The following is a 25814-nucleotide window of genomic DNA, read 5'->3' on the forward strand; positions in this document are numbered from 1 at the left end:
TATCTTTTATTTCAATGGTTGAAATGATATAGATCTTACATGTAAAATACATTTTTGAATAAATATGACATTATTTTATGTTGAGATCCATATCATTTCAATCAATAGAAAAAAAGATAATAATCCCTCATGTAAGGAGAGGGTGAGTAAAACTCATCTCACTCGCTTAACGAAATATTAGCATTGACCCTATAGTCACATAATTTCAAAGTCAACAATAGGCTAGTAGTAGTCCAGTACTAGTAGTATTATCATAGACATGAGCCAACTCTCTCTCTCTCTCTCTCTCTCTCTCTCTCAATGTGAAGTAAAATCTCCGTCCCCACCTCCCCAGCCCCAACCACTCCCACCACTTCCAGCCTCAACCGCGTCCGCGTCTCTTAAATATCACCCAAGCGTGGGCCTCAAGGTCCATTAACCCCACCCCTTTCGCTCTCCTTACTCCACCCCAGATACTCAACTCTCTCTCTCTCTCTCTCCCTTCTGCAAATGCCGACACAATCAACGCACCGACGATGAGCAATGGGTAAGGCATCAAGATGGTTCAGGGCAATCTTCGGCGGCGGCGGCGGCGGCAAAAAGGCGTCGGATTCGTCGTCGTCGTCACCGGCGAAGGAAAAGAAGAAGTGGGGTTTCGCCAGAGGCCACTCTTACGCCGAGTCGTCTTCGGCCGGGTATGGGGATGCAATTGACGCCAACAAGCATGCGATAGCGGTGGCGGCGGCGACCGCCGCGGTGGCCGAGGCGGCTCTCGCTGCGGCGCACGCGGCTGCGGAGGTTGTCAGGCTGACCAGTGGGGGATCCGGGAGTAGCAGTAGGCCCAATACGGCGGCGTATGATAGAGGGCGGCGGGAATTGGCGGCTGTGACGATTCAGTCGGCGTTTCGAGCCTATCTGGTTAGTATACCACTACTGGTACAACTACAACTGTGTACAATTTTGAGCCACATTTTTTGTTTCCGAAATTAACCCTTGTGGTTCTTGGTAATTACCACCGACCCTTTTTTTTTTTTTTGGTAATACACAGTGTCCTGTCTCTCCCACAGCCGTTTCCTACGCGCAGAGGTGACCCCAAGAGTTTCTACGTTAACATGGGGTGAGATGGTCCCAAGAGTTTATGGCAAGGAGAATCGAACTTGAGTCCTAAGTCCTAGCCAAGACAGCTTGGCTTGGCTAACCACTTTGGGTTAATTACCACCGACTTTGTTTTGCTGACCTCAGAATATATTGGTGGTTGGGATCTCTACTCTTCTGGTTAGAATTATCTGTGTAAAATAATAACCATGGAAAGGTGAAGTTATTTTAATAACTAATTTGCATGGTCCCCATTTTAAAAAAATCTTTCCATACCTTCTTCTGAAAAATCCAGCTGTAACCCTTGTCACACCTCACAGTTCAAACTGTTGGAATTTTTCGAGGCATCTGCTAGAAACTAATTGGGAATTAATGGAGTCTGGACTATGTGGGGGGAAATTGTTTTTGGCTTAGAACTTTGGACTCATCTAACTATCTAAGCTTAGTTGCCTTCTAGATTCTAAGAAAGCTGCCTTTTTTAATGTTGCTTTAAGAAAAGGGTTTTCACCAACATTTATTTTTGAGTAATCTTGAAATTTTAAAGTACTAATATAGGTAATGTTCTTTCCAGAAGAACAGGGAAAAGAAAGCCCATAATTTATATGTGTTATTCCTTCTCCATTGGACTTTATGTATAGTTAGTGGGCTTTACGATGATCTAAGGAGCATAGGTCGATTAAAATATGTTTGGAGGTGTCAATTAGTGTAAATGCCACATTCTACTAGATGATAATATCAAGAAAAAGTAATATAAAAGCTTGTATGACCAAATACAACGTTATCTTCCACCAATGGGAACAGGGCGTCTGTAGATTCTGTACACACCAAGTCAACATAAATACATGAACCATGTCTTTTCCCACCACTGTGTCTATGGAAGAGGTGATTCGTCATTTGGGAAATGTGACTTTGGTCATGTGCAAATTTATGTAAGTCTTTGGGAAGAGCATTTCCCCTCACCTACTCCCAGCTACCCTCGTGAATTACATTCCTTTTTTAATCACTCAACGTGTTAGACAAGTTTGCGAGCACCACAATTAATCTCTAAGTGATTCATTTCACCATTCGCTACCAGAGCCCCTTTTAAAGCTGGTTCAGTAGCTCTGTATGGAATGACTCCACAAGAATTGATGGCACCTAGGAGGCTCGAACTAGAGACCTAAGAGGGAACAAATCTCTAAGGCTGAGGCTTTAATCACTGGGCCAACCCTTGGGGTTTGAAGTTGCTTTATGTGGATGAGCTGGTTAGCCAGTTCTACTGGTAATGCAATCCTGTAGCAATGTTCACTTTATGCTTATGTCTCAGGCAACAATGACTTGTACAAACTTTGTCGTGTAAAGATTTTTTAAGAGAACTGTATATGAAAAAAAATGAGAGAATAGAGAAATATTTGCGGTAATAATGGTATGTTAATCCAAATCATAATTTCAATTATCAAGAAAAGAAATTATTTCACCTTTTCTACTTTGTGGCCTTGGGAGTACCTATGAATTATATTTTTCCACATAGTTTTCAGTTCACGTTTGGATGATGTGGGTCCAGTGCAAATAGATAGATAAAGGGTGCAGAAAAAAAGTAAGGATGGGGCCTCCAATTGAATACTAGGTTCATAATTTAGACTTTTGCGATGTACTTATTCCTCCTTTCATTCAAATTTTTCTTATTTACTTTCCCTATAATTATATGTGGCCAACTAGGCGGGAGGCCAGTGTTTTGATAGCTTTTAAGCTGTAGTAATGACTTGGTGAACCTGGCGTCGGCTTTTCAACATTCCATGCTAATCTGCTTAACTTTTCGAATTTTATTCTGTAAACAATTCCAAATAGTATGTGATTTATTGTATGAAATGGGTCTGTAGTTTTGGCTGCACTGCATTCCTGCTTATGTATGTGATATGTCTATTTCTAGTTTCAACCGCATTCATAATTACGTATGTCCATTTCTTAGTTTCAAGTATGGTGCATTCCCAACTTACATATGATTCGTACTGGTAGTTTTATAAGGTACTTTATCGTGTGGAAGTTGATCTGGTTAGTATCTGATGGGACATTTTGTAGGCTAGGAGGGCGTTGAGGGCACTTAAGGGATTGGTGAGGCTTCAAGCATTGGTGAGAGGGCATATTGTGAGAAAGCAAAGTGCAGATATGCTCCGACGCATGCAGGCAATGGCCAGAATCCAGGCCCGGGCCTGTTCAAATCGGGCTCATGTGTCAGAGTCTTCACAATCTAGCAGCAAGTCCTCCAACTCTTGCCACCCTGTGAGTATAGCTTTTGTTCTTTCTTATGTAACTACTGAAGGAGAATGGTGAATCACTCCTATTAAAATGTACATTGGCGACTTTAGAAAATCTATTGGTGTGCATGGTGAATCACTCCTAAACCAGATTTTATTTTAATATTCACTTCATTGAAATGTCCTCATGCAGAAAATTTGTATGTTTCTCCGGGTTGTTTCTATTGTTTTACATGGCCAGCTCTTTAGTTATTATATTCTTCGCTTGCAGGACCTTGCGACTCCCAAAAAGTATGGTAAGCAATTTCGTGCGTATAGTACAAAATCTGACTGGTCCCCAATGCAGAAGGTACTTGCTTGAATTCTGTGTTCATTTCCTTCCTTAAATAAATGGTCTCGTGATATTGGAAATTTCTCATTGAAATGCAACTTTGGTAGCAATTTTGTGGCTAAAGAATGCTTCCTTGGGAACTATTTGATTCCATTCATTTGGACTTTTTTCAAGTGTTAAAAATCAATTTACGAACAAGATACATCTCATGGAGCCAAGCGAAATTGGCAGCTTCATAAATTAAATCTGTAGTTGATAATGAGACTAAGATATAAACTTCGGGACATGATATTGAAAATTCAGGTTGAAAACCGTGAATTTGCTTCCAGAAACCAGAGCTCTCAATCATATATGAAGATCAAGGGCAATATTGACCTAGAAAGGATTCACATAGGTTCAAACTGGCTAGACCGATGGATGGAAGAACATCCATGGAACAGCCAGGGAGACGCATCACAAAAATCCGGGCGAGCCGAGGACGAGAGGAGTGACAAGATCCTTGAAGTAGATACTTGGAAGCCTCACCCAATCTCCAAACAAGGCAACAAAGTCTTTGGGGCACCATTTGACCCTCTACCAAGACACCCAACAAAACCCCAGAAGCAAAATCCAAGTACATCTTCCGGCGAACTCTCATCGTTAACATCCCTAAAATTTCCTACAGAAGTAGATCAGGGAGCCTTATGGGCTAGAGAAAACAGCCCGCAAATGTACTCGGCATCGTCTAGACTGGGAAGCAGTGGCAGAAGAGGTTCCTTCACGCCCGCGAGGAGTGGGTGTTCAAAAAGCTTATTTGGAGACTATATGGGTTACCCTAACTACATGGCTAACACGGAATCGTCCTGGGCAAAGGTTAGATCCCAGAGTGCTCCCAGGCAGCGAATTATGCAAGTTGAGAAGCCGGGTTCATTAAAGAGGTTTGTTCGTGGGTATTGGGATGGAGATAGTATTTCAGAAAGGGGTTTGGATATGTGTGAAGACTTCGGTACCAATGCATATCCAGGCCCTGAGATGCCAATGCGAGGAAACAGCACCACCGGGTATAAATCCAGTTATGGTGGTAGATGATAGATAGCAGTAACAGCACCCACACACACGTGGGTCACCGTTCGGAACGGTTTCACTTTTTCTTGAAATCTTCAAGTCTGTATGGGGTTCCATGCTTGAGCCGTGCTTCTCCTTTGTTCTTTGGTGGTTTTGATGAAGTCCAGCCATGATTTTTCAAAGATTTCTCCGTATCTGTCTAACTTGACGCCATCAGTGTACACTTGGATCCTCTTGGCAAAGATCGTGATAGCAACGTTTCCGCTTCCACATTATAAAACGCTGATGTTGGTGTGTGTGCTCTCATCTTCTTCTATGTATTGGCTTGTAAGTGTTTGCTTGTAAGAATTTTAATGACAATATGTGCAGATCATAGAAAGACCAGGAGGCTGTGTTTTGAAGCTTTTTTTTTTTATTGCAACCACCTGTATTTGAGTATTTGACTCTCTTTTGTTTAATCTGTTCGACAGATCATGAGGCTGAGCCTCAAACTTTCCATGTATTTATGGGTTTTTTTTTTTTCTTGTTCTTTCACTGCAAAGCAGTTGACTAAATGCATGAAGAAATGCAAGCACTGAAGCCAGTGTTTATCTCTTTATGTTGAACTATGCATTCACGGATAGTCACTTATCATTTGCTTGACTTTTGGTCTATCGCCTTTATCTTCCCATCAACTCTAATCGGTATTACCGTTTTGTTTTTTGTTTTTTTATCGCAATCGGTATTACAGTTTAGGCCCACTACTCTAACGATCTTCCTTCAAGTCTTCGATAGCCAGTCATCTTTCAACCTAGTCCTAGAAACGCCATGGCTCCATGACGCCGGTGTGGTCCCCTCGAATCAGACAGTCGAAAAAATCAACCCGTAGTATGCGGGGAAATCGGATGCGAGCTACTAGCGCTGCTCAGTCTTTAAATTTTTTTCCTTCTTGAAAACCGGGTTGTCAAAAAGGCAAACAGAGCAAAGGACTTGTTAGTACCCTAATGAAACACAATTCAACCTTGGATGCCCACAAAAAGGACTTTGAATTAAATCCATTGGCCGAACCCCAGTTATGCTCTTCTCTTTCTGTCACTTCTCACCTAAGGTATTGAACACCAGCCAATGTAATCCAAATAATTAAGATCCCAAAAACAAACAAACAAACAAACAGGTGCACGCGGGGAGAGAGAGAGAGAGAGAGAGAGAGAGAAGTTGGTTGATAACAAGGGAACTCCTCTTGTTCGTTTTTGGTGAAATTGCAATGCTTTGTTTTGGTCAAGCTCAATATTATTGTAGAGGAAGCCTTCGGCTTTTTGGACTACAACTTATATCCATCGATCTTGTTTTTTTTTTTCTTTTTTTTTTTTTGGTTAAACAGATTTACCCATCTATCTGTTTCAATTACCGAAAAGCTACAATAGTTTTCTCCATTGCAAAGTGTGAAGAGAAAACCCCTTATTTAGTCATCCGCAACCATATGATTCATAAAAAAAAAAAGGACCCTTTTCTCTTGAATCTCCGAACTCATGGGATGCTGCAGCGTATCACCAAAAAGAAGAAAAAAAACACATCAGAAACCCTGCATCACACACATATACACAGAAGAGAGAGAGAGAGAGAGAGAGAGAGAGAGAGAGAGAGAGAGAGAGTTACAAGTCGCAGTCAGTGTTGGGTTCAATAGTGAAGCCAAGAGAGACCCCACAGAAACCAGGCAAGGTAGCAATAACAGTGGCATTAGGACTGTAGGTAGTGATGAGTCCCATTAAGCAATTGCAAACCATCTGCCGGCCATCGGCAGTTGAATCAGCTACGCTATTCAGGCTACCCACCGCGTCACAGCACGGGGATCCAGGCATGGGGTCAGGCGAGCCGTAAGTGACAAAAGTGTTGCAGGCAGAGATGAGCCCAACCACCGTGGTGCAATCTATCGGTGTGGTTACTGCTGCAGCCCGCAATAGCAACATCGCTAACCCTATCACCATTACCACCACTCTTTGACTCCCCATTGAATCAAATCCCTTAGTTAAACAAACCCTGACCAGGGTTCTTTCTTCTACTAATAGTGCAGAAATTTCGTCATCTGTTATAGCGCTGATGAAGTTGAGTTGGTGCGAAACAAGGAACGCATGTTACTCATTAAGATGGCATGAGTACGCGTGCGAAGATTTGGCTAGAAATTAAACGTTTAATCGACATTAAATTTGCCTATGCAAATGTCTAATTTACTTAGATGCTTAAACGTCCAAAAATAAAAAGAAGCATATCAAAAAGGTCTTGTCCCTTGAGGAGATTGTATGTGGATTAATTCACTCTTCCATTTGATGATTTGGAACTTAATTTATGTATCGACTGGTTCTCTGCTCAACACAAATGAGATTTATCTCTCTAATTCTATCGGGTTACACCGTCTATCTGATTTGTCTAGTGTAATAATCAACAAAAGCTTGAGTAATGATTCTTTCAAATTAAAATGCCGATTAGCTCATAGTTCACTTCTTTATGCCATGAGCTGATCCCCAAAAACCATCAAGAAAATCAGACTTGCTTCAAACAAAAGAACCAAAATTGCTCGAAACAAACAACCCTGAATTGATAATCGCACGAGAATAAAGTGTACAAAAATGGTGTCAATACATGCGAAATTAACTAAAAATAAATGAAAACCCAATAAGTGCGACTGAAACGATAGAACTAACATCAGCGCTAACAAAATCATGGAACATTTCAAGTGTTTAGTACCCAACACGAACACAGGAGACAATGGACTTTCACCGCTTCCCGCCACCACCTCCAAGCTTGGGGCCCTTCGGAGCAGAAGCCTTAGGCATGTTGCCTTTACCCGCCTTCTGTGACTTGGACATCACCTCGGCTTTCTTAGCTTTCTTCTCATCCTTGGTTTTCTTGATCCTCTCCTTTATTTCACTGAATTTTAAAAAACCCAAATTAGCATCCAGCAATAGCTGCATTAACACCCAATTAAAACCTAAAAAATAGCTGCATAAACACAACAACAATCACTAAGTTAAAGGAAACCATATACCGGAGAGCAGCCTCCCGAGCAGCATCACGAACTTCAGGCTTCTCTGCCCTTTTCTTCTGTATAACTTCCAAAGTAGCACCAACAATGGACCTTGAGTAAGGTTTCTTAGTCGCACGACGCCTCTTCTTAACAGCTTCTTGAGCAATGTCCTGCGAGTGTTAGGAAGGGAAATCCATAGAAAATAGGTCAAATAATAGGTCACCAGGCAAATAAATGAAAGGATTAAGCCCCGGTCCAATGATGACGCAGAAAAACAAATCAGCCAATTTAAACTACCTTCTTATGCTGCTTCCTGTACATGGCAGTCCAGCAGAGCTTCGAGGGCTTCAGCCGGTTGTGGAAATACCTCTTGCATTTGGAATTGGCAAAGAGGAAGACCTTCATTGAGCAAACAGAACAAATTACTTTCAGTTTAATGAATACCTGACTAGAAACAAAACAGTTACATAAGGACGGAGGACTGCATCTCAAGGTCCCCAAAGTCTGCAGACAGCCTCTACAAATAGAAATCAGCTTGACATAACCACTGACTTTACCTGAGAGTCTGATCGGACAAATCTGATACCCCTCCCAGGGTAAATCTTGGCCCCGCTGAAGCGGCAGAGTTCGGTCCTGAAATTAGCATGTTTTAGTTTTTAAGTAGCAATTAAAAGATTTGGGGAGAGACTTAGTATATTAGAATTTGATAGACCACCCAAATTTTCAACTCGCCATAGAAAGGACTTGGTAAATTATGTAGATGAAGTTAGATAGAGATACAAGATATCAAGCAAAAGGAAAGGAAACATCACATGTTTTCTGTTGCAACAAGAAGGAAAGAATATAACTTCGCACAAACCTACCCCTAATTGAGTCACCTCCATCGCTTCACTATAATTGATGTTGAAACTGAATAAGTTTTGGCAAACAAATTTATTATAATCAACTATTCTTGGCATACAGTCCAAACAACATCATGAATGTTGTATGGTGTCTTCTATTATTCTACGGACCGGCATATGGACATAGCTCAAAAGGCATACATTATACATCCAAACCCACAAAAGCATGTTTTGTGGTGCATTATGCACAACCTTAAAACAAACATGAGTTTCACTAACATTGATGAGATTGAGCTCAAATTCCACCATAAGCACCAACAGAGGAAACAGCTATGAGTTAGTAAGAGCCTACAACCATTTATCAATTCTACATGATAAACGTGTAATTGAAACCCACTGGAAAGGATAGTGCATAAAACGCAAAGTACGAACTCCAGAACAATGTGTTGATTTTTTGCAAGAATCGATTCGATGCGTAAATCCCTCTTTTCCCAGTTCTTGTCGTGGGAAGCCAAAGATCATGGACTTGCTGCAATCTATCTCACCCACCATTTGATATTAATTATATACGAAAATAGCACAAAGGATTGAGTACCAACAAATCCGTATTTATTACATTAATTATGAACAGGACAGTTAATTGCAGTCGATACAGAAAACAGTCATGACAAAATTCATCTCTATTCATCCATTTTTTCAGAAACCAGAGAAGAGATTAAAGATCACGATTCGTAAAACACAAAGACTTTACTATACAGAGAAATGATATACTAGTAAATCGATAGAATCGAAGGAAGAAGTGGAAATGAATGGAAGAAAGTAGAGGCTAAGAACGTACTTGAGAACCATGGCGGCAGAGCTGTTCTTCTAGCTTGGAAAAACCCTAACCCTAGATTGCTGACCGATATATAGTCGCGAGAGGACCAAAAGTTTACCCATTATTACATGACCGGCCCCTCATTTTTTCAAAACATCGTTTGTACCACTAACTTCTTTTTTTATCCGCAAAACATTTCCAACCCACTTCTATATCTTTATTTGAGAGTGTGGATGTGACATATTGAGGAAAAAATTTGTCATAATTTAATCTTTTCTTTAACTTTTTGCACTTTATGGAAGAAAATTGGAATGATCCATCGTCTTTTTTAGAGATTTGAAAACCCAAAATTATTGTGGTTTAGAGAACCAAAAATAAATTTGAAGACAAAATGTCTAAAAAAAATGATAAATCCCTCCAAGATTTTCCCATAAAGTACAAAGTTGAAGAAAATATGAAATAAATTATAAAATATTTCCTTAATATGTCACATCTACACTCTCAAATAGAGATATAAATATGGGTTGGAAATGCTCTAAAGGCTACCACTACCTTTTTGACTTCTCCCTTTTTCCTCCGGTACATGGTTAACCTTGCTCAAGTTTCTACCGTTCAAGGAAGAAAATTTGTCAAGGCTCTTTAAGCCTAATTTTTAAGGGGCTTTTTCAAGTGCTTTTTTGCTATTTTCTCCTAATTTTTGAAAGATTTTGGGTTAAATTTTTTGCATCATATTTTTCATCTAGTTTTTTTTAATCTTTTTTGTCATCTTATATTAAATATTTTTAATTTTAGTCTATGTAAAATACTTTTCCAATTTCTCTCATTGAAACAAAAAATATATGATGTAAAAATTTGATCCGAATCCTACAACTATAGAAAAACAACAATAAAGAACGTGATAAAAACTCTGTAAAAATTAGGCTGAAGAGGCCCTAACATTGCTCGTGTGCGGACCCTTTTCCACCAAGCCCCATGCCTTGCTCTCTTTTGAGATTGAATCGTGGGTATTTAAACTGGTAGATGGAGTACAAGGATGATAAAAATGATTTTTTTTTACTTCACTTTCTTGCAAATACATTTCAAAATTTGTCTTCAATATGCTTTGAAAATTGTATTGCGCGTAATTTTAAGCACCAAAAGACAAACAGCCTAAGACTGCATTCGTTTAAAAAAAAAAATGGAGTGCATAAGTTATATTTCCCTAAAAGAAAATGTAACAAGATAGTGAGAAATCAATAGAAAATTTGTTTACTTGATACTTTATTACTACAGTATTTTTTCTTGAAAACTCTCTTTGCAAAACTGAAATTCAATCTATTCTAGATAATATTCATCTCCAATAGCCTCACCCGTGAAGAAAGGCCTCATTTACTTGTAAGCTCACAACGAGTCCGAGCCCATAAAGCTATTACGTCGGACGAATTTTAGGGCTTTGTACTAAGCCCAGGATGCTAAAATTAAACCCATAAAAAAAGCTGTGTTCTAAAACAAGATATTCCTCGCCGAGTACTCACTGAGTACTCGCTCCAAGGTGCTTGCCTGCTTGGCCGAGATGACTAATCCCTACTCAGTGGGCAATACTCGCCGACTAACGCCGAGTACTCGCTCCAAAGTGTCTGGCCGAGCGACTACCAAGTAGCGAGTTTTAGAACACTATAAAAAAGACCACCTCCAGATTTAGCTATAGATTAATTGGAAATGTTTGTCACTTTTTCCTCTCTTTCTTTTCGTTTTAGCAGAAATGCGATTGGATAAATTTATGCGCATCTCAATTAATCTCTCACGTGGTCCGATCAAAGATAGGTCATTACGTCGAGAATAGAAAACTCGCGAGGTAACTAAAACCTGGAGTTTGCAATGCACTTACTTCCAACATTTTCTACCACTGGACTAACATCTTCGGGTTACTTGTCGTTTGCTACATATGTTAGTAGGAGTAGTTTATTTAGAAGCGACTGGTAAGATTAACTATATTTATTTAAGCAATAGAATCTACGGGCAACTATTTTCCTTTGTTATTACTACTAGCTAAACCAATACCTGTTTTCCTAGCATTACCGTGTGCCTAATTTGGCTACAAACGAAATCTGGTTTACCTGTTTCGTCTCCAAGTTCTAATCCTTTTGTGAAAATTTCACACTTTAAATTAATTTATAAGGTAGAGAAAGTAACTCCTAAAATACATACTCTCTCCTTCCTATTTTGGTTGTCCATTGTGGTTATTCGTGTCAATTTTCCATTACTTATATCTTCCAATATGAATTTCAAAAAATATGCAATATAGATTGTGTTTGATAGTTTTCGATTAGATCTATAATACAAAGTTTTCAAAATTATGAAAAATATTGTAAATTTTGAAATATAAGCTTTTAAAAAATGACACGAATAACGAAAATGGACAAAGAAAATAAGATAGAGGGAGTATTTTTTTAACTATAATTTGCTAAAATACAATTACTTCAGGAAGCTATATTCCGAGGGGGGTTAAGCTTTTTTGAAGACTTACGTGACGATTTAAAATGTTACTAAAATCTAACATCTCTACAATTACCACTCCAACTAACGTGCCGGCGTCGTTATTATAGTATATCTTTGATTTATGCTTGTTTTTACGTTTTATAACTTATTATTTACTTTTTCGCATGTCGAATTCGACATACGAGAGAAGAACTCAAACGACACCTAAGAATTGACATCTTGGTTAATTAAACTTTTGTTCAAATGTCAATTCATTCATATATTTATATATATATCATGTTAAATTTAACATTCGTGGTTAGAGATACTCTTGGACATGATGCTCTAATTAGGTCTTGTGTCCCACTATATATGGCAAAGTGCATTTTTTTCATTCATGTTCGGACTTCGAAGTTGTTCAGAAAATTTGAGACCTGCTATCCCCCCGGCCCCACCTCCCTTTTCCCGCATTACCTCTCTCTCTCTCTCCATTTTCTTTCTTTACAGTTTGCTATTTTCTTTTTCTTTTTTCCTTTTTTTTTCAGTTTGGTTTTTTTTTTTTCATTTTATCTCCTTTTCTTTCTTTCCAGTTTGAATTTTTTTTTCTCTTTAATAATAGGTTCAAGTATAATTGTAGGCTTTGTAAAGTAATTGAGAGAAAAAAAAAATGTTTCAATTGATCATGTTTATTTGACTGTTTTATTTTTCTTTTTTTGTCCTTTATAGATTAAAAAATATAGTTACGAAAAGAAGTGTTTCAATTTTCAATCCGTTTGAACCAGTGCAAATATGTTATTTTTCTGATCATTTCATCCTAAATGGTCGTAATAAATTTTTTGCTTCAAGGCCTTTCAATGGACACCCTAAGAGAATCTTGAAACTAAATAATGAGTCTTAGGGTATTTGTTGAAAGGCCTTAAACCAAAAAATTCATTATAACCATTTAAAATAAAATAATAATAAAAAACGATCGTTGCTCTGATTTAATTGAATTAAAAATTAAAGCACTTAATTTTTGAATTATATTTTTAAATATACAAATAGTGTATTTATAGAAATTAAATAAATAAGATATAAGTAATTAAATAAATAAAAAAATTAAAAAGTAGGGGGGCCCGAGGGCTCTGCTGTCCCCATTGGCATTGGCACAGTAGCCCCTATGAAGCTCTTAAAACGTTTCTGTTTTAGTTTTAAAAAAAAATAGAAACCAGCCATTTGCAATCCTATGGAGTAGAAACGTGATTTGAGCAACATACTACTGAATCAGTTAGGAGGATCTATGTTAAATAATGGTTAACAAATTTATTAAATTGTACTATAGTTTAAAAAAAAAGTAATCCTAAATATAATATTTGTATTCTGGATTAGTATGTCATTTGCAAAATACATTTCGTAATTAGTTCCCGAACACTAATTGTAATCTTAATGAATTTTTTGCTTTACGGTCTTTCAACGAGCACCCTAAGACTCATTATTTAGTTTAAGGACTCTCTTAAGGTGTTCATTGAAAGGCCTTGGAACCAAAAATTTATTACGACCATTTAGGATGAAATGATCAGAAAAATAACATCTTTGCACTGGTTCAAACGGATTGAAAATTGAAACACTTATTTCGTAACTATATGTTTTAATCTATAAAGGACAAAAAAATAAAAATAAAACAGTCGGATAAACATGATCAATTGAAACATTTTTTTTCTCTCAATTACTTTACAAAATCTAGAATTAGACTTGAACCTATTATTAAAGAGAGAAAAAATTCAAATTGGAAAGAAAGAAAAGGAAATAAAATGAAAAAAAAAAAGAAAATCAAACTGTAAAAAAAGAGAGAAAGAAAAGGTAGAGAGAGAGAGAAAAAGAGGCGGGGGGTAATTTGGGAAAAGGGAGGTGAGGCCGGGGGGTGTCAGGGGGAATAGCAATTTACGAAAATTTAGCAAAGGTGATGAAAAACTCTGCTCAGGCTGATGTGATGTGGACTAGGAATTTATATAGTCTATATAATTATTCTGACAGAGAGTGAGTATTTTTAATATATAGTGCTAGTTAAGTCTCTGTCTCGACGAAAGAAATTTAAAAAGTACGATAATATGAATTAAAATTTAAAAATAGAAAACAGTAAAAGTATCCTTTTTTAATTATTTTTTTTTGTTAGAGATTTTTTAAATTCTGGTTATAATTTTTACTTTTGTAGATTGCTCTCGTCAGGATGATATTTTTGTAGATTTCAAAGTGGACACGAGTCTAATAAAATTCTTGGAAGACAAAAAAAAAAAAAACACACCAAGGTGATTATTTCAAATGTGAAATCATTAATGGCAGAGAAAACGGTTTACTGCATGGTTTGGTACTGGCCAATGATCGATCGTGATTTTGCGTTAACAAAGATCGCATAATGCAAACATAATTAATTGCATTAATTGAAAATGATTTTATCATGGAATTCAAGTTAGCAATAAACTAGCAATATATAAGATATTCTGAGAGTTAAATGTTTGTCCCAAAATATGTTGATCAGGGTATCCGCAATACTATAATCATAAAATGATAACCAAAAGTTGTCACATCAGCTTTTGATTATTTATTTAAGAGATTGTAAGATTATCAATGTAGATATCTACAATGACATAATCAAAATTAGATAACAAAAACTTGTCACATCATTTTTTCAAACTACAAAAAACTGAAAACCGTGAACAGTAGAAAATAGTTTTTCTAAAAATAGATTTGAAAGTATTTACTAGAAATAGAAAATAGTTTTGGAAACTTTTTTTTTGAAAAAAACTATATTTAAAAAACTGTTTTCTAAATAAAAAGTATTTTTTTAGAAAAGAAAGAGAGGGAGGAAAAGGAAAGAGAGATAGAATATTTTTGTATAATGATTGGTGTATTTGATTGAGAATATGTAGGGTCTATTAAATTTGGTTATTGTCAAATGTTGCTAGTTTTGGTTATCCAAAGTCAAAAATTTGATTATTTCTAAGGAGATTGTTAAGTTTGATTATAGCATTATGAGCCATATTTTTGCACCAATATTATTAACTTTAAAAACTTTTTACTTTTAATTATAGCACTGTGGATACTTTCATGTTTTTCTGATTCTTGTTTAGGAAGAACCCATTAATATTGCTAGCTGGAGAACCCATTAATCTCTCTCTCTCTCTCTCTCTCTCTCTCTCTCTCTCTCTCTCTCTCTCTCTCTCTCTCTCTCTCTCACACACACACACACACACACACAAGTCATTCATTTTGTCTAGCTGCAATGTGCGACTCAATTCACCTTCCTAATTTTCCTTCCATAGGAGTATCCATCCTCTTTTGCTGTCATTGATATAAGAATATCCAAGAATTGAATTAGAGTGATACAATACATTGAAGAATGCAGGCCATGCATCCTACTCAAACTAATAACTCAGCAAACAATTCCGGAAAGACAACTGAAGCACACTCAACAATGTCAGATGCGATTGTTTACACGACGGTGAATGTTCGTAAACCATTATGAATAGGTTGTCATTTCTGATCATTATTATCCCACAACAAATGATCTAGAACATATCCACCGAAAAAGGCCAATTGCTACGACCCAAAAACCTCCACCAATGGATAACGATTGGGACACATCCGACACGTGGGAAGGCACGGCAGCCCACGCAGCCACGGCAACTTTTTTTTTTTTGTTAATCGATAGGAGGGGATAGGGGAAGAGGCGCTGCAATTCACAGTGATAAGACTTGAACCCAACATTTTACCTCTCGTATGGGAGTGCCACAACCACTAGGTCAATCCCTTGACCTTACGATGGCTCCTTTAAACATTGGTTTTGGGACTCAAGTCTCAACATTTTTTTCCTCCACACGATTCTCAATAAATTTTCTCTTAAATATTACTCTCATTTATCTATCTCTCTCACCATTCATTAACCAAAATCTAAAAATTCCAAAACAAACATGCTAAAAAAACTAGACTGCATTTGGTAATGCTAGGGCCTTGGGGAAAACACCATAAAACGCATGACATTTGGTAGTAAACTCATGGAGTTTGGTTTCACGATCAAGGTTGAGACTAAAGAATTTGATCCATTCTTAAATTTGAAATTCAAAACCTCTCACGTGCTATTAATTTTTATGGGAGCTGGTTCACATGCAACTTAAATCAGGCTTCCACTGGCATATGGTGAAGATGAGTTTTAAGATATTGGTTGAGGTGCATATAAATGGGTTTGGTTCACGTATGTGTTATAAATAATTAAAACTTGATATTTGTTAGAACATATGAATTACTGCCATATTGGACTTGTGACAGGTTTGACCTTCTTCTTTATGGTTCCATTGAGGGAGGAACCCCGGTAAATTTCAATAGATTGGCATGATGGTTAAGACTTGCTCCCTCTTAAAATATTATATTCGAAATTTTGGAGGTGCTATCAATTCATTTGAAGTCATTGAAAATTTATTGTCATTAACTTCAGGGTTTCGAGATTAATCGAAATGTGCACAAATTCCCCGAACACTTAATTAAAAAAATAAAGAAAAAAGGAGGAACTCTCTTAGAAAAGATGCGTCATATTTTTTTTGTTAGGCAACCTAATTAGCTAAATGGGAGACCCTACTCCACCGAGGGGACAACATGAGTGTTGGTCTCATCCGGGCCGTCCATGTTCGACAATGGACGACTCAGATTTCATTTGATCGAACAAATTTCAGTTGTCCAATCGAGATAAAATCCGAGTCATCCATTGCCGAGCATGAACGGCCTAAATTGGGCCAACACGCACCCGGGTTCCTAATTACCAGTTCAGTTTCTTTAATTTTTTTTTTTTGCAGTTTTTTGTCATGGTAGATGTCAAATTTATCTTGCCGAAATGGCTACTCAAATTCATCTTAGGGAATTTTTTTTTTTGTTACGGAATTTTTTTTTTTGTTACACTCCACAAATTACCATATGTACTTCAAGAATAGAGTACAAAAATCAATTATACGTATAAATTGATTTTCGCACTCCACTTATGGGTAATAATTTGTCAAATCATGTCCCTTTTGATAACAGTGATAGATGTGTGAGATTCGTAAGGAGATAAGATTAGAATTGTGATTGATAATGAGAAAGAATTAGTAATGAGTATGTTTGTTTGAGATGAGATTGGATTAGATGATGAGAATGGATTGATAGAACGAATTAATAATGAGAATGTGTTGGGGGTTGGGTTGGGATTGGTAATACCTAGGGCTGTTACTCGAAACTGAAAAATCGATCGAAATTGGAAAAACCGGACCGGACCGAATTTTTTAAACCGGTTGAATAATTTCGATCCGGTTTCGGTTTATAAAATTCCAGAAAAATAATTTCGATCCGGTTTATGTGTTCTAAAAACTGGTTGAAACCGGACCGGTTATATATATGTATAATATATACATACATATATATATATATATATATATAAACATAGGGGAGGGGTTGAATTATGGGTTTTTGGTTGATATTTTGTGGTGTATATTGGTCTAATAAATATATTTAATATATAAAAATTGTTTTTATGGGCTTAATTATGTTTTTATGGGTTTTTTTATTAATGTATTGGGCTCAAAATTGATCTTTTTTTGTTGGGCCCAAAAAAAAGGGGTTGAATTATAGATTTTTGGTTGATATTTTATGGATTGAATTGTAAATTTTTTGATGTATTGGGCCCAAAATATGGATCATGAATGAAAACCGGATAAATCGGACCGAAACCGATTGAGCCGGTCGAAACCGGACCGGTTTATTTCAACCGGTTCCGGTTTCTAAAAATCTCAAACCGGATAACCGGTTTCGACCGAAAAATACACCCAAACCGGTCGAAACCGAACCGGTATCACCCCTAGTAATACCATCACCCCCGGGTATTCATAATACCCCCTAAAACCTACCTTACTAGTCCCAAGGGATTAATAATCCTAATCCATTTTGAATTACCAAACAAAAAATTGGTAGTCTCTGGAGATTGATAGTCCAATCCCAATGTCTAATAAATTTATCACACGGCGCCAGTACCTTGTAAATTCTCATGAAAAGGTCACTGCAAATTAAATGGAGAATTATTGATTGAGAAAATTATAAATTACAAACTACATTATTACTGCAAAATTATTCTCTGACTTCACCACCTCTCCAATTCTCTCACCCAATTTCGCTCGGAGTTTGGTAGGATACATGAATCTCAATCTATGAAAGTGTACATGAAGAAAAATATACGTTTCAAATTCACAACACAATAGTGTGAATCTGAAACGTCCATTTTTCTTCATATACTTTTCATGGATTGAGATTCATTTGCCATACCATTTTCGATTTCGCCAATAAATACCGAAATAGAACTGTGTTATTCATACAGAGAAAACCCACACAGATCACGAACAATTTTTTTGTGGGGCTCATTATGGGTCCCATACAAATAATCCAAGTCGTTCATTAAATGTAAAACATTTTTTCAAAGGTTTTTGCAAAAATCAGCTCAATCTAATATTTATAAAAACTCGATCCAATCATCTAATTTTTCATTCGAATTTTATGATAATGAAAAAATAGATGATTTGATCGAGCACCTATAAGTATCAGATTGAGCTGATTTTTTAGAGGAGGCTCTTGAAAAAATATTTTTCATTTAATGAACGGCTTGGATCATTTTTGTGGGATCCTTAGTGGGCCCTACAAAAAATCTGTGTGTGATTTGTGTAGGTTTTATAAGTGTGGTTAGCATTATACTTTCCTCTAGCAGTGAAGAGTCTTCTACACGCGCGGGTCCGCACGGGTCAGACAGCATCGTGGGGGCGCCTGGCGGACATCACGAACACTGTTTTAGGGGGACCCCACCTCCCCCCTCTCATTTCTCCCCTTTTGCTCAAAAACCCATCCCCTTTTTTCTCATTTCCCTTTTTGCTCAAAGAACAGATTGAGCAAGAAAAACCCCAAAAAATGCATGGAATCCATTGAAACCCGCTGCTGGTGGGGGTGATTCTCTTCTCAAGGGAAACACCATCCTTTTTTTTATAGAGCTTCGATTTCTGCAACCAATTGAGACTTGCAAAAAGGGTTTGAAAAATCAACCCAAAAAAGCCCACCTCACCCCCATTGTTTGGCGTGCGCCATTGGAGTCATTGTAAGTCAGCTCCAAACCTGCTCAAAACCCAACTTTTTTTATGCATACTTTGCACTCAAAACAAGTTTTCTGGAGTTGTATATAGTCTCTGGGTTAGATCCCAACCAACACTAGAGAAGAGAGGTACTGCGAAGATAAAAGCATAGGCCCACGAATCAGAGTTTTTGTATCTATCTTTTCTCTCTGTATATCTCTCTCTCCCACTATTTTTTATCTGGAATTGGGACTTTAAAAAGATTAGCTTTTTTATCCGTTGAGGAAAAGAGTCAACTGGGTCTTTTCCCCCTGATTTGGTAGTATGTGTTTTGTAAGCTATTGAAAAGTCGCTGAACTTTTTTTGTACAGATATGCAGTGGTTTGGCTTTCACTTTTTTTTTGTTTTGTTTTTATTTTAATGGGTTTTCTCTACTTTTTTCTTCCCTTTTCTCTCTCATCATTTTGAACGCTTCGGTTTCGTCCTTTTGGGGCATCTTGACTGCTGATGACAGCTATAAAGGGTCAACTTATCTGAAACTAGGGTTTTCCTGATTCTTTAAAGAGAGAGAAACTTGACTGAGAAATATTAAGCAGCAATAAGGGTTTTGGTTGGCTTGTACCAACCCTTATTGTTGTTCTTAAATTTTGGTGGGTTTTGGTTGGTGAGTTGAGTCATTTCTTGATGTCAAATGCAGGATATGAGAAGAAAACGTTGAAATAGTTTGGAAGTGTTTTTGATCATTCTAGAGAGAGAGAGAGAGAGAGAGAGAGAGAGAGAGAGAGAGAGAGAGAGAGAACGCAAGCAAGATCAAGTGTTCCACCACTAGATGAGTGATGAGTCTTGGGGGTTTCATTGGTAGTAGTGGCGGCGGCAATGGCCGTGGGGACTCTAGAATAGTGGTGGTTGCTAGTTCCTACAATGCCATGTCCACTGCTCCTTTGGGGCAGCTCATTGCCCGCCCTCTCTCTTTTGCCTTTGTAGGCTTCATGTCTAATATACCGGTGCATTGATACATTTCAAGATTTGCTCATTTTGTTGTCTTATATTGAGTTGGGTTTTGGTTGGTTTGATTTCAGAAACCTAAGATGGAGGGACAAAGAAGTGAGATGGCTCTGATGGAGGAAAATTATCTAATGGGAAGGCTGAAAGAGGACATGCACGAGAGTCGGTCCGAGAGTGATAATGTGGAAGGTGCATCGGGCGATGATCAAGATGCCACCAGGAATAAACAGAAAGGGAGGAAGAAATACCATCGACACACTCCCCAGCAAATTCAAGAGCTTGAAGCGTAAACTTTGCTACTTTTGCTGCTTATTGCTATATATGTTTTGAGAGTTCTGCTAATGCAAGTTGTGCTTCTTGATTCTAATAGTTACTTCAAGATGAATAATCATCCTGATGAGAAAGAGAGGTTGGAACTTGGTAAGAGGCTATCCTTGGAGGGCAAACAAGTCAAGTTTTGGTTTCAGAATCGACGGACCCAAATGAAGGTAATTTCGATCTTTTTGCCCGGGCTGTCATTGGTGATTCTTTTTATTTTTGACGTGGAATGAGTTCTAAAACTGAAATAAGTTGATTTAATCAGACTCAAGCGGAGCGCCATGAGAACAGTTACCTCAAACAACAAAACGAGGAACTTGTAATTGACAATATAAGAATGAAGGAGGCCATGGGGAACCCAATTTGCAGCAATTGTGGTGGGCCAGCGATTCTGGGCGAAATATCTATTGAGAAGCACCATCTCAGGGTCGAGAATGCAAGACTGAAGGAAGAACTAAATCGGATCTCCACCCTGACGAATAAGTTTTTGGGACGGCCGTTGTCTTCATTCGCTGGCGCTGTCCACCCTCCAATGTCAAACACTAACTTGCAACTTGCTGTTGGAATAAATTGCTTCAGTGGTTTAAGCTCAGTAGACACCACATTTCCCATTGGACTTGATTCGAAAGATGGCATTTTGAATTCGTCACCAGTTATGCCCACAGTGCCAACACAACCTAATGGCATAGCACACGATGATTCGTTTCAGAAATCGGTATTCCTAGATCTGGCATTGCGTGCATTGGATGAGTTAGTTAAGTTGGCTCAGATTGATGATCCTCTCTGGATCCGAAGCTTAGATGGTGGGGGAAGGGAAGCATTGAATGAGGAGGAGTACATCAAGTTGTGTCCTCCTTGTATCGGAATGAAACCCAGTGGCTTTGTAGCGGAGGCTACAAGGGCAATGGGTACGGTGATGGCCAATAGCTTGGCCCTTGTGCAGATGTTGATGGATGCGGTAGGCTATTCAATCCTTAGATATCTTGTTGTTCATGTTTTCTCTCCTTTGAATTTTTTTATAGGTTTGCATCTTATATGCCATTTTTTTGCTTTCTAACGCATTTTTCATGGTGGTTGAGTCATTTCACCACCTTAGCGAAGAAGCTGCCAGTTTTTGCTGCAGATATTTCTCTTATTTCTTGCTGTGTTTACGAATGCATTCTGGATCAGTTTAATGCATGATATATTATGCTTAATGATGACTTTATATGCTTTGCAGAATCAATGGTCAGAAATGTTCCCTTGCACGATTGGAAGAACATCTATTATAGATGTGATTTTTAGCGGCATGGATGCATCTAGAAATTGTTCTCTGCAATTGGTATTTTCCTCTGAACTTTCTTTGATTTGTTTTTTTCCTAAGCCGTAAATCCTAAAAGACACTATTTTTCTCTGTAGATGCATGCGGAGTTCCAGGCTCTTTCACCTCTGGTTCCTGTTCGTCATATCAAGTTTCTACGGTTATGCAAACATATTGCTGACGGGGTGTGGGCTGTGGTTGATGTGTCTGTTGACGGCAGCCGACAATTTTCAGATGCACACTCATTTGCCAACTGCCGGAGGCTTCCTTCTGGTTGCATTGTTCAGGATATGCCAAATGGTTATTCCAAGGTAAAGAAGTGTAGTGTATTATTGGTTCAATCTTTACATGAGCATTTACTAGGGTTATTTGTTTGACCAAATGTGAACATTGGATTGAACTGTATATACAAGGGTGTTTGGTTAAAGAATTTAGACTTATTATGACCCAAAATTAAACACGCCTTTGATATATAATCCCTTGAAGTGTGGGATGTACAATACCATGGGTGGTATTATTAATTTGATTACTTTATAGTGGTGTCATTTATATCTGGTGGGATTATATATTCTTTCACTAATGGTCCCGTCGAACAAACTGGCCCTTTATATTTGTTGAGATTGCCTATGTCCGGATATTTCCCATTTTGGGTCTACAAAAAGTGGTTATTGCAACTCAATTTTGAGGTTACTTGGCAATGTATCAAATATACTTGTATTTATTATACTTAGTGATCAGGTGAAAATATCCTAGAGGAGCTCGGTTTCAATAATGGATAGTGGGATTGTACTAAGAATCTGAACCTTCTATGACTATTTTACTGAGGCATGTGCTTATTTTGATTAAATAATCTCTAACCTCCAGATTTCAAGGCTAGGGTTGTTTATTTAATTATTTCCATGATTTTGGTCTACTCCTTGCTAGAACCACGGAAATAGGACTCAAGAAAAGGATACAACATGACACCTTAATTTTCTACTACAAAAACGGAATGGCCGGGACACTGCACAAGTTATGTCTACTCCTAGCTAGAACCCCGGAAATAGGACTTAAAGAAAAGAATACAACATGACACATCAATTTTCTACAAAATAACAGAATGGTAGGGACACTGCACGAGTTTTTGTCCATTTTTTACGTACATGAAAACAGACTGTTCCTTTATTTTGTAAGTTATGATTGTCGTTTAAAATATCAAAGTAATGAGAAAATAGTTTCACAAAGTGGAAAAAAAATAGTGCATCATACGTTCTAGGCAACTCTATTCTTAAACAATTCGGAAGCATTGGCCTTTAGGATATACATAAGATGTCCAAATGAGATCCAAGAACAGATTAACAGGTTTAATAAATGTGGATCTTTGTCAAACTTTGAGTTTTACGTGTATTTACACGATTAACGAGAGTATCCAAAGGGTAACCCGGCTGAAATAGTCAAAGCAACAGTTGGAAGTAACTGGAGTCCGACAAGTGTCGGTGTCTGGCTTAGAAGTGTCGACTATGCTTCTTAGTCTACTAGTTCAGAGAGGAGAAAACCAAGGAGATCCCCATTTCGATGATGTTGAATTTTTTTGCAACATTTGCTCATTCAAATGTCTTAGAGATGTCATATGTATTCGTGAAGGCCTTGGATTTTTCAACTGGTGATGTATAGAATATGTTTCTGATGCTTCTATTCTCTCTCTCTCTCTCTCTCTCTCTCTCTCTCATGTTTGTTTATTAGTTTCGAGGCTGTATTACCTGGATACAGTCTTACATTGTACTCCTTCCAACTTAAAAATTTACCCGTCTCTTGTTTATCTTCTAAAACAATGTTATCAAGTTTTTTGAATGCATTTATATTTTGCAAGTGAATGGAAAGCGTGTTGTTCCTGTCTTATCCTCGGTAACATTGCCTCTTTATGGTTGACTTCACAACTCATCTATCCTAAGCCTGTATAATAGCCTTGATTTTGTGGATTCTTATCAGTGTGTGTGGTTTACCGTCTGTCTCTCTCTCTCTCTCTCTCTCTCTCTCTCAACACACACGCACATACATACGGACGAATTGCATGGGCTTGCACCCATGAAGATGCAACAGTCGCTCATTCATTGTGGTAATCATTGGTCCTTGCTTCTCAACAAAATATGAGGTGGTGATCCCCTTAGACGGAAATATTTGGGTCTTATTGGAAAATCCGGGAAATGTGGTGTGCTTTAGTGGTATAAATTAAATAATGAATTGTTATGAAGGGAGTCCCCTGAATTTCTGGGAGTCGTTATGGCTACCCTCATGGAAAAACACTGAAACGAATGTATCCATTTTACCTTCAAAAAAAAGAAAAAAAGAACCACGTAGGTAAATATTTCAGCCTCCTATGCATATGCTCTCTCTCTCTCTCTCTCTCTCAGTTTGCGACCTTCTCAAGTACTAGTAATCAACAGTGGAAGCAAATCCTTGATAGCGCGTTAAGAACTACAACTACTAAAAACTAGAATCCAGAAGCAGGTGCTAATTCTAGAAATAAATCGCAGGTAATGTGGGTTGAACATACAGAATATGATGAGAGTGTAGTCCACCATCAGTACCGACCATTACTCAGCTCTGGCATGGGCTTTGGTGCACAAAGATGGCTCGCCACCCTACAAAGGCAGTGCGAGTGCTTGGCTGTCCTCTCTTCCATCTCTTCCGTTGAAGATCATTCAGGTACCACTTCGTTTAAATCACCCTTATTTTTTCTCTTTTAAATTCCTAATTTGACTCTAATGAAATCCCATGTTTAACAGGAATTACATTGCATGGTAAGGCAAGCATGGTTAAGTTGGCCCAACGCATGACTCGCGATTTCTGTGCCGGGGTCTGTGCAACCACGCATGCATGGCAGCTAGTTCAAGCTGGAAATGTGGGTGAAGAGGCAAGGTTGATCATACGGAATAGCGTGGATAAACCTGGAGAACCATCTGGAATTGTGTTGAGCGCCACAACATCAGTTTGGATGCCCATAATGCATCAACGTCTGTTTGATTTCTTGCGAAATGAGCAACTGAGGAGCGAGTGGGATGAGTTATCTCATGGTGGGCCAATGCAAGAGATGGTCCACGTGGCCAAGGGCCAAGATCGTGCCAACTGTGTTTCTCTTCTTCGTGCTACCGTGAGTAGTTATCCACTCTTAACTGAATGGGTTTATGGCCTGATTGGTATTGTTTTTAGTTTTCCATTTTACGGAAACAAAAGAAGTGTGTAGTTTGGTAACAATCATCCATTTTGTCATTGTTTTCAGAAACAATTCACCAACCTATTTTATAATGATTCCCGGCAAATGGAAATAGGAAACATTGAACAGAAAACAATACCGCACAGGTTTCCTTGCAATTTTTACTAATTTTGTTTTAGCTCGACGTTGCAGGCTGCTAATACAAACCAGAATGCCATGTTGATACTGCAAGAGACGCAAACAGATGCATCGGGCTCGCTTATAGTGTACACAGCAGTTGACGTAGGTGCAATGCAGATGGTTATGAACGGAGGAGATTCCACTTCTGTGGCTCTCCTGCCATCAGGATTTGCAATCGTTCCAGATTGTTTTCCTGATTCTGCTAGCTCTAACGACCATAAGGACATTTCGATTAAAGGCAGTGGTGGGTCCCTGTTGACTTTGGGGTTCCAAATTTTGGTTAATAATCCTCCTTCGGCCAAGCTCACAATGGAGTCTGTCGACACGGTCAACTGTCTCATCTCTCGCACGATTCAGAGGATCAAATCTGCTCTTCACTGCAATTAACGTGGGTGCGGTTATCCTCCAAGTTTATCCTAGTTTGTCTATTTTTGAGTTCGGCGAAACCATTTATAGGACCTATGAAAAGTTGCAAAGAATGGTTGAGTCAAGAACGAACCCTGGTGAAGGGTGGCGGTTCGGGTATTGACTCGGTTCTCAATAGTCTATTGTTTTTGTTGTTTTTATGTCGTATGGTATAGGAAGGGGAAACTGAAGTAGTGTGATTGTGGGATGGAGGGATTTCCTTTTACGGATTCTGGTTTTTCATTCTCTTTTTGCGTTGAATGCGATGTTGTTCTTTTGTTCTTCTATTTATGTTTGTTCTGAACTGGTCTGAAAAGATAGCTTTCATGCGTTTTTTTCCTTTTCTACTGTTCAAATATGACGCTTGTTCTATATAAATGGGATTATCTTGTTCGTAAAAAAAAGAAAAAAAGCACGATGCTTACTTTTGCCTTTTTCCAATTTCACTGCACTGAATGTTGTGTTGCAAGGAAAGCTCTGGTCACATAAAAAGGGCTATAAATA

The 25814-nt window shown here is 38.0% G+C and overlaps 4 protein-coding genes across 5 annotated transcripts; 2 read left to right on the forward strand and 2 right to left on the reverse strand.

Moving 5' to 3' along the window:
• The first annotated feature begins 279 nt into the window (after positions 1–279).
• On the forward strand, positions 280–5185 carry LOC131319203 (protein IQ-DOMAIN 24). The gene is made up of 4 exons (XM_058349361.1): positions 280–897; positions 3133–3333; positions 3580–3657; positions 3943–5185. Exons 1-4 carry the CDS (start codon positions 523–525, stop codon positions 4705–4707), a joined length of 1419 nt encoding a protein of 472 aa, XP_058205344.1. The 5' UTR covers positions 280–522; the 3' UTR covers positions 4708–5185.
• A 694-nt stretch (positions 5186–5879) lies between these two features.
• On the reverse strand, positions 5880–6698 carry LOC131319448 (putative non-specific lipid-transfer protein 14). The gene is made up of 2 exons (XM_058349682.1): positions 6319–6698; positions 5880–6199 (listed from the first exon to the last, which is right to left on the reverse strand). Exons 1-2 carry the CDS (start codon positions 6669–6671, stop codon positions 6190–6192), a joined length of 363 nt encoding a protein of 120 aa, XP_058205665.1. The 5' UTR covers positions 6672–6698; the 3' UTR covers positions 5880–6189.
• A 532-nt stretch (positions 6699–7230) lies between these two features.
• LOC131319332 (large ribosomal subunit protein eL24-like) lies at positions 7231–9444 on the reverse strand. The gene is made up of 5 exons (XM_058349539.1): positions 9365–9444; positions 8242–8317; positions 7982–8083; positions 7706–7854; positions 7231–7587 (listed from the first exon to the last, which is right to left on the reverse strand). The coding sequence occupies exons 1-5, from the start codon at positions 9373–9375 to the stop codon at positions 7434–7436; spliced, it is 492 nt and encodes a 163-aa protein (XP_058205522.1). The 5' UTR covers positions 9376–9444; the 3' UTR covers positions 7231–7433.
• A 9595-nt stretch (positions 9445–19039) lies between these two features.
• On the forward strand, positions 19040–25614 carry LOC131319254 (homeobox-leucine zipper protein ANTHOCYANINLESS 2-like). Of its 2 annotated transcripts, none has more exons than XM_058349428.1 (9): positions 19040–19058; positions 19989–20200; positions 20285–20402; positions 20498–21190; positions 21452–21553; positions 21631–21843; positions 24046–24217; positions 24298–24662; positions 24918–25614. In XM_058349428.1, exons 2-9 carry the CDS (start codon positions 19998–20000, stop codon positions 25290–25292), a joined length of 2241 nt encoding a protein of 746 aa, XP_058205411.1. In that variant the 5' UTR covers positions 19040–19058; positions 19989–19997; the 3' UTR covers positions 25293–25614. The 2 variants fall into 2 exon arrangements, with proteins under 2 accessions (XP_058205411.1, XP_058205410.1); XM_058349427.1 differs by lacking the exon at positions 19040–19058 and adding an exon at positions 19314–19889.
• Positions 25615–25814: the final 200 nt, after the last annotated feature.

The sequence above is a fragment of the Rhododendron vialii genome, chromosome 3a, assembly GCF_030253575.1.
Source record: "Rhododendron vialii isolate Sample 1 chromosome 3a, ASM3025357v1".
Taxonomy (NCBI): domain Eukaryota; kingdom Viridiplantae; phylum Streptophyta; class Magnoliopsida; order Ericales; family Ericaceae; genus Rhododendron; species Rhododendron vialii.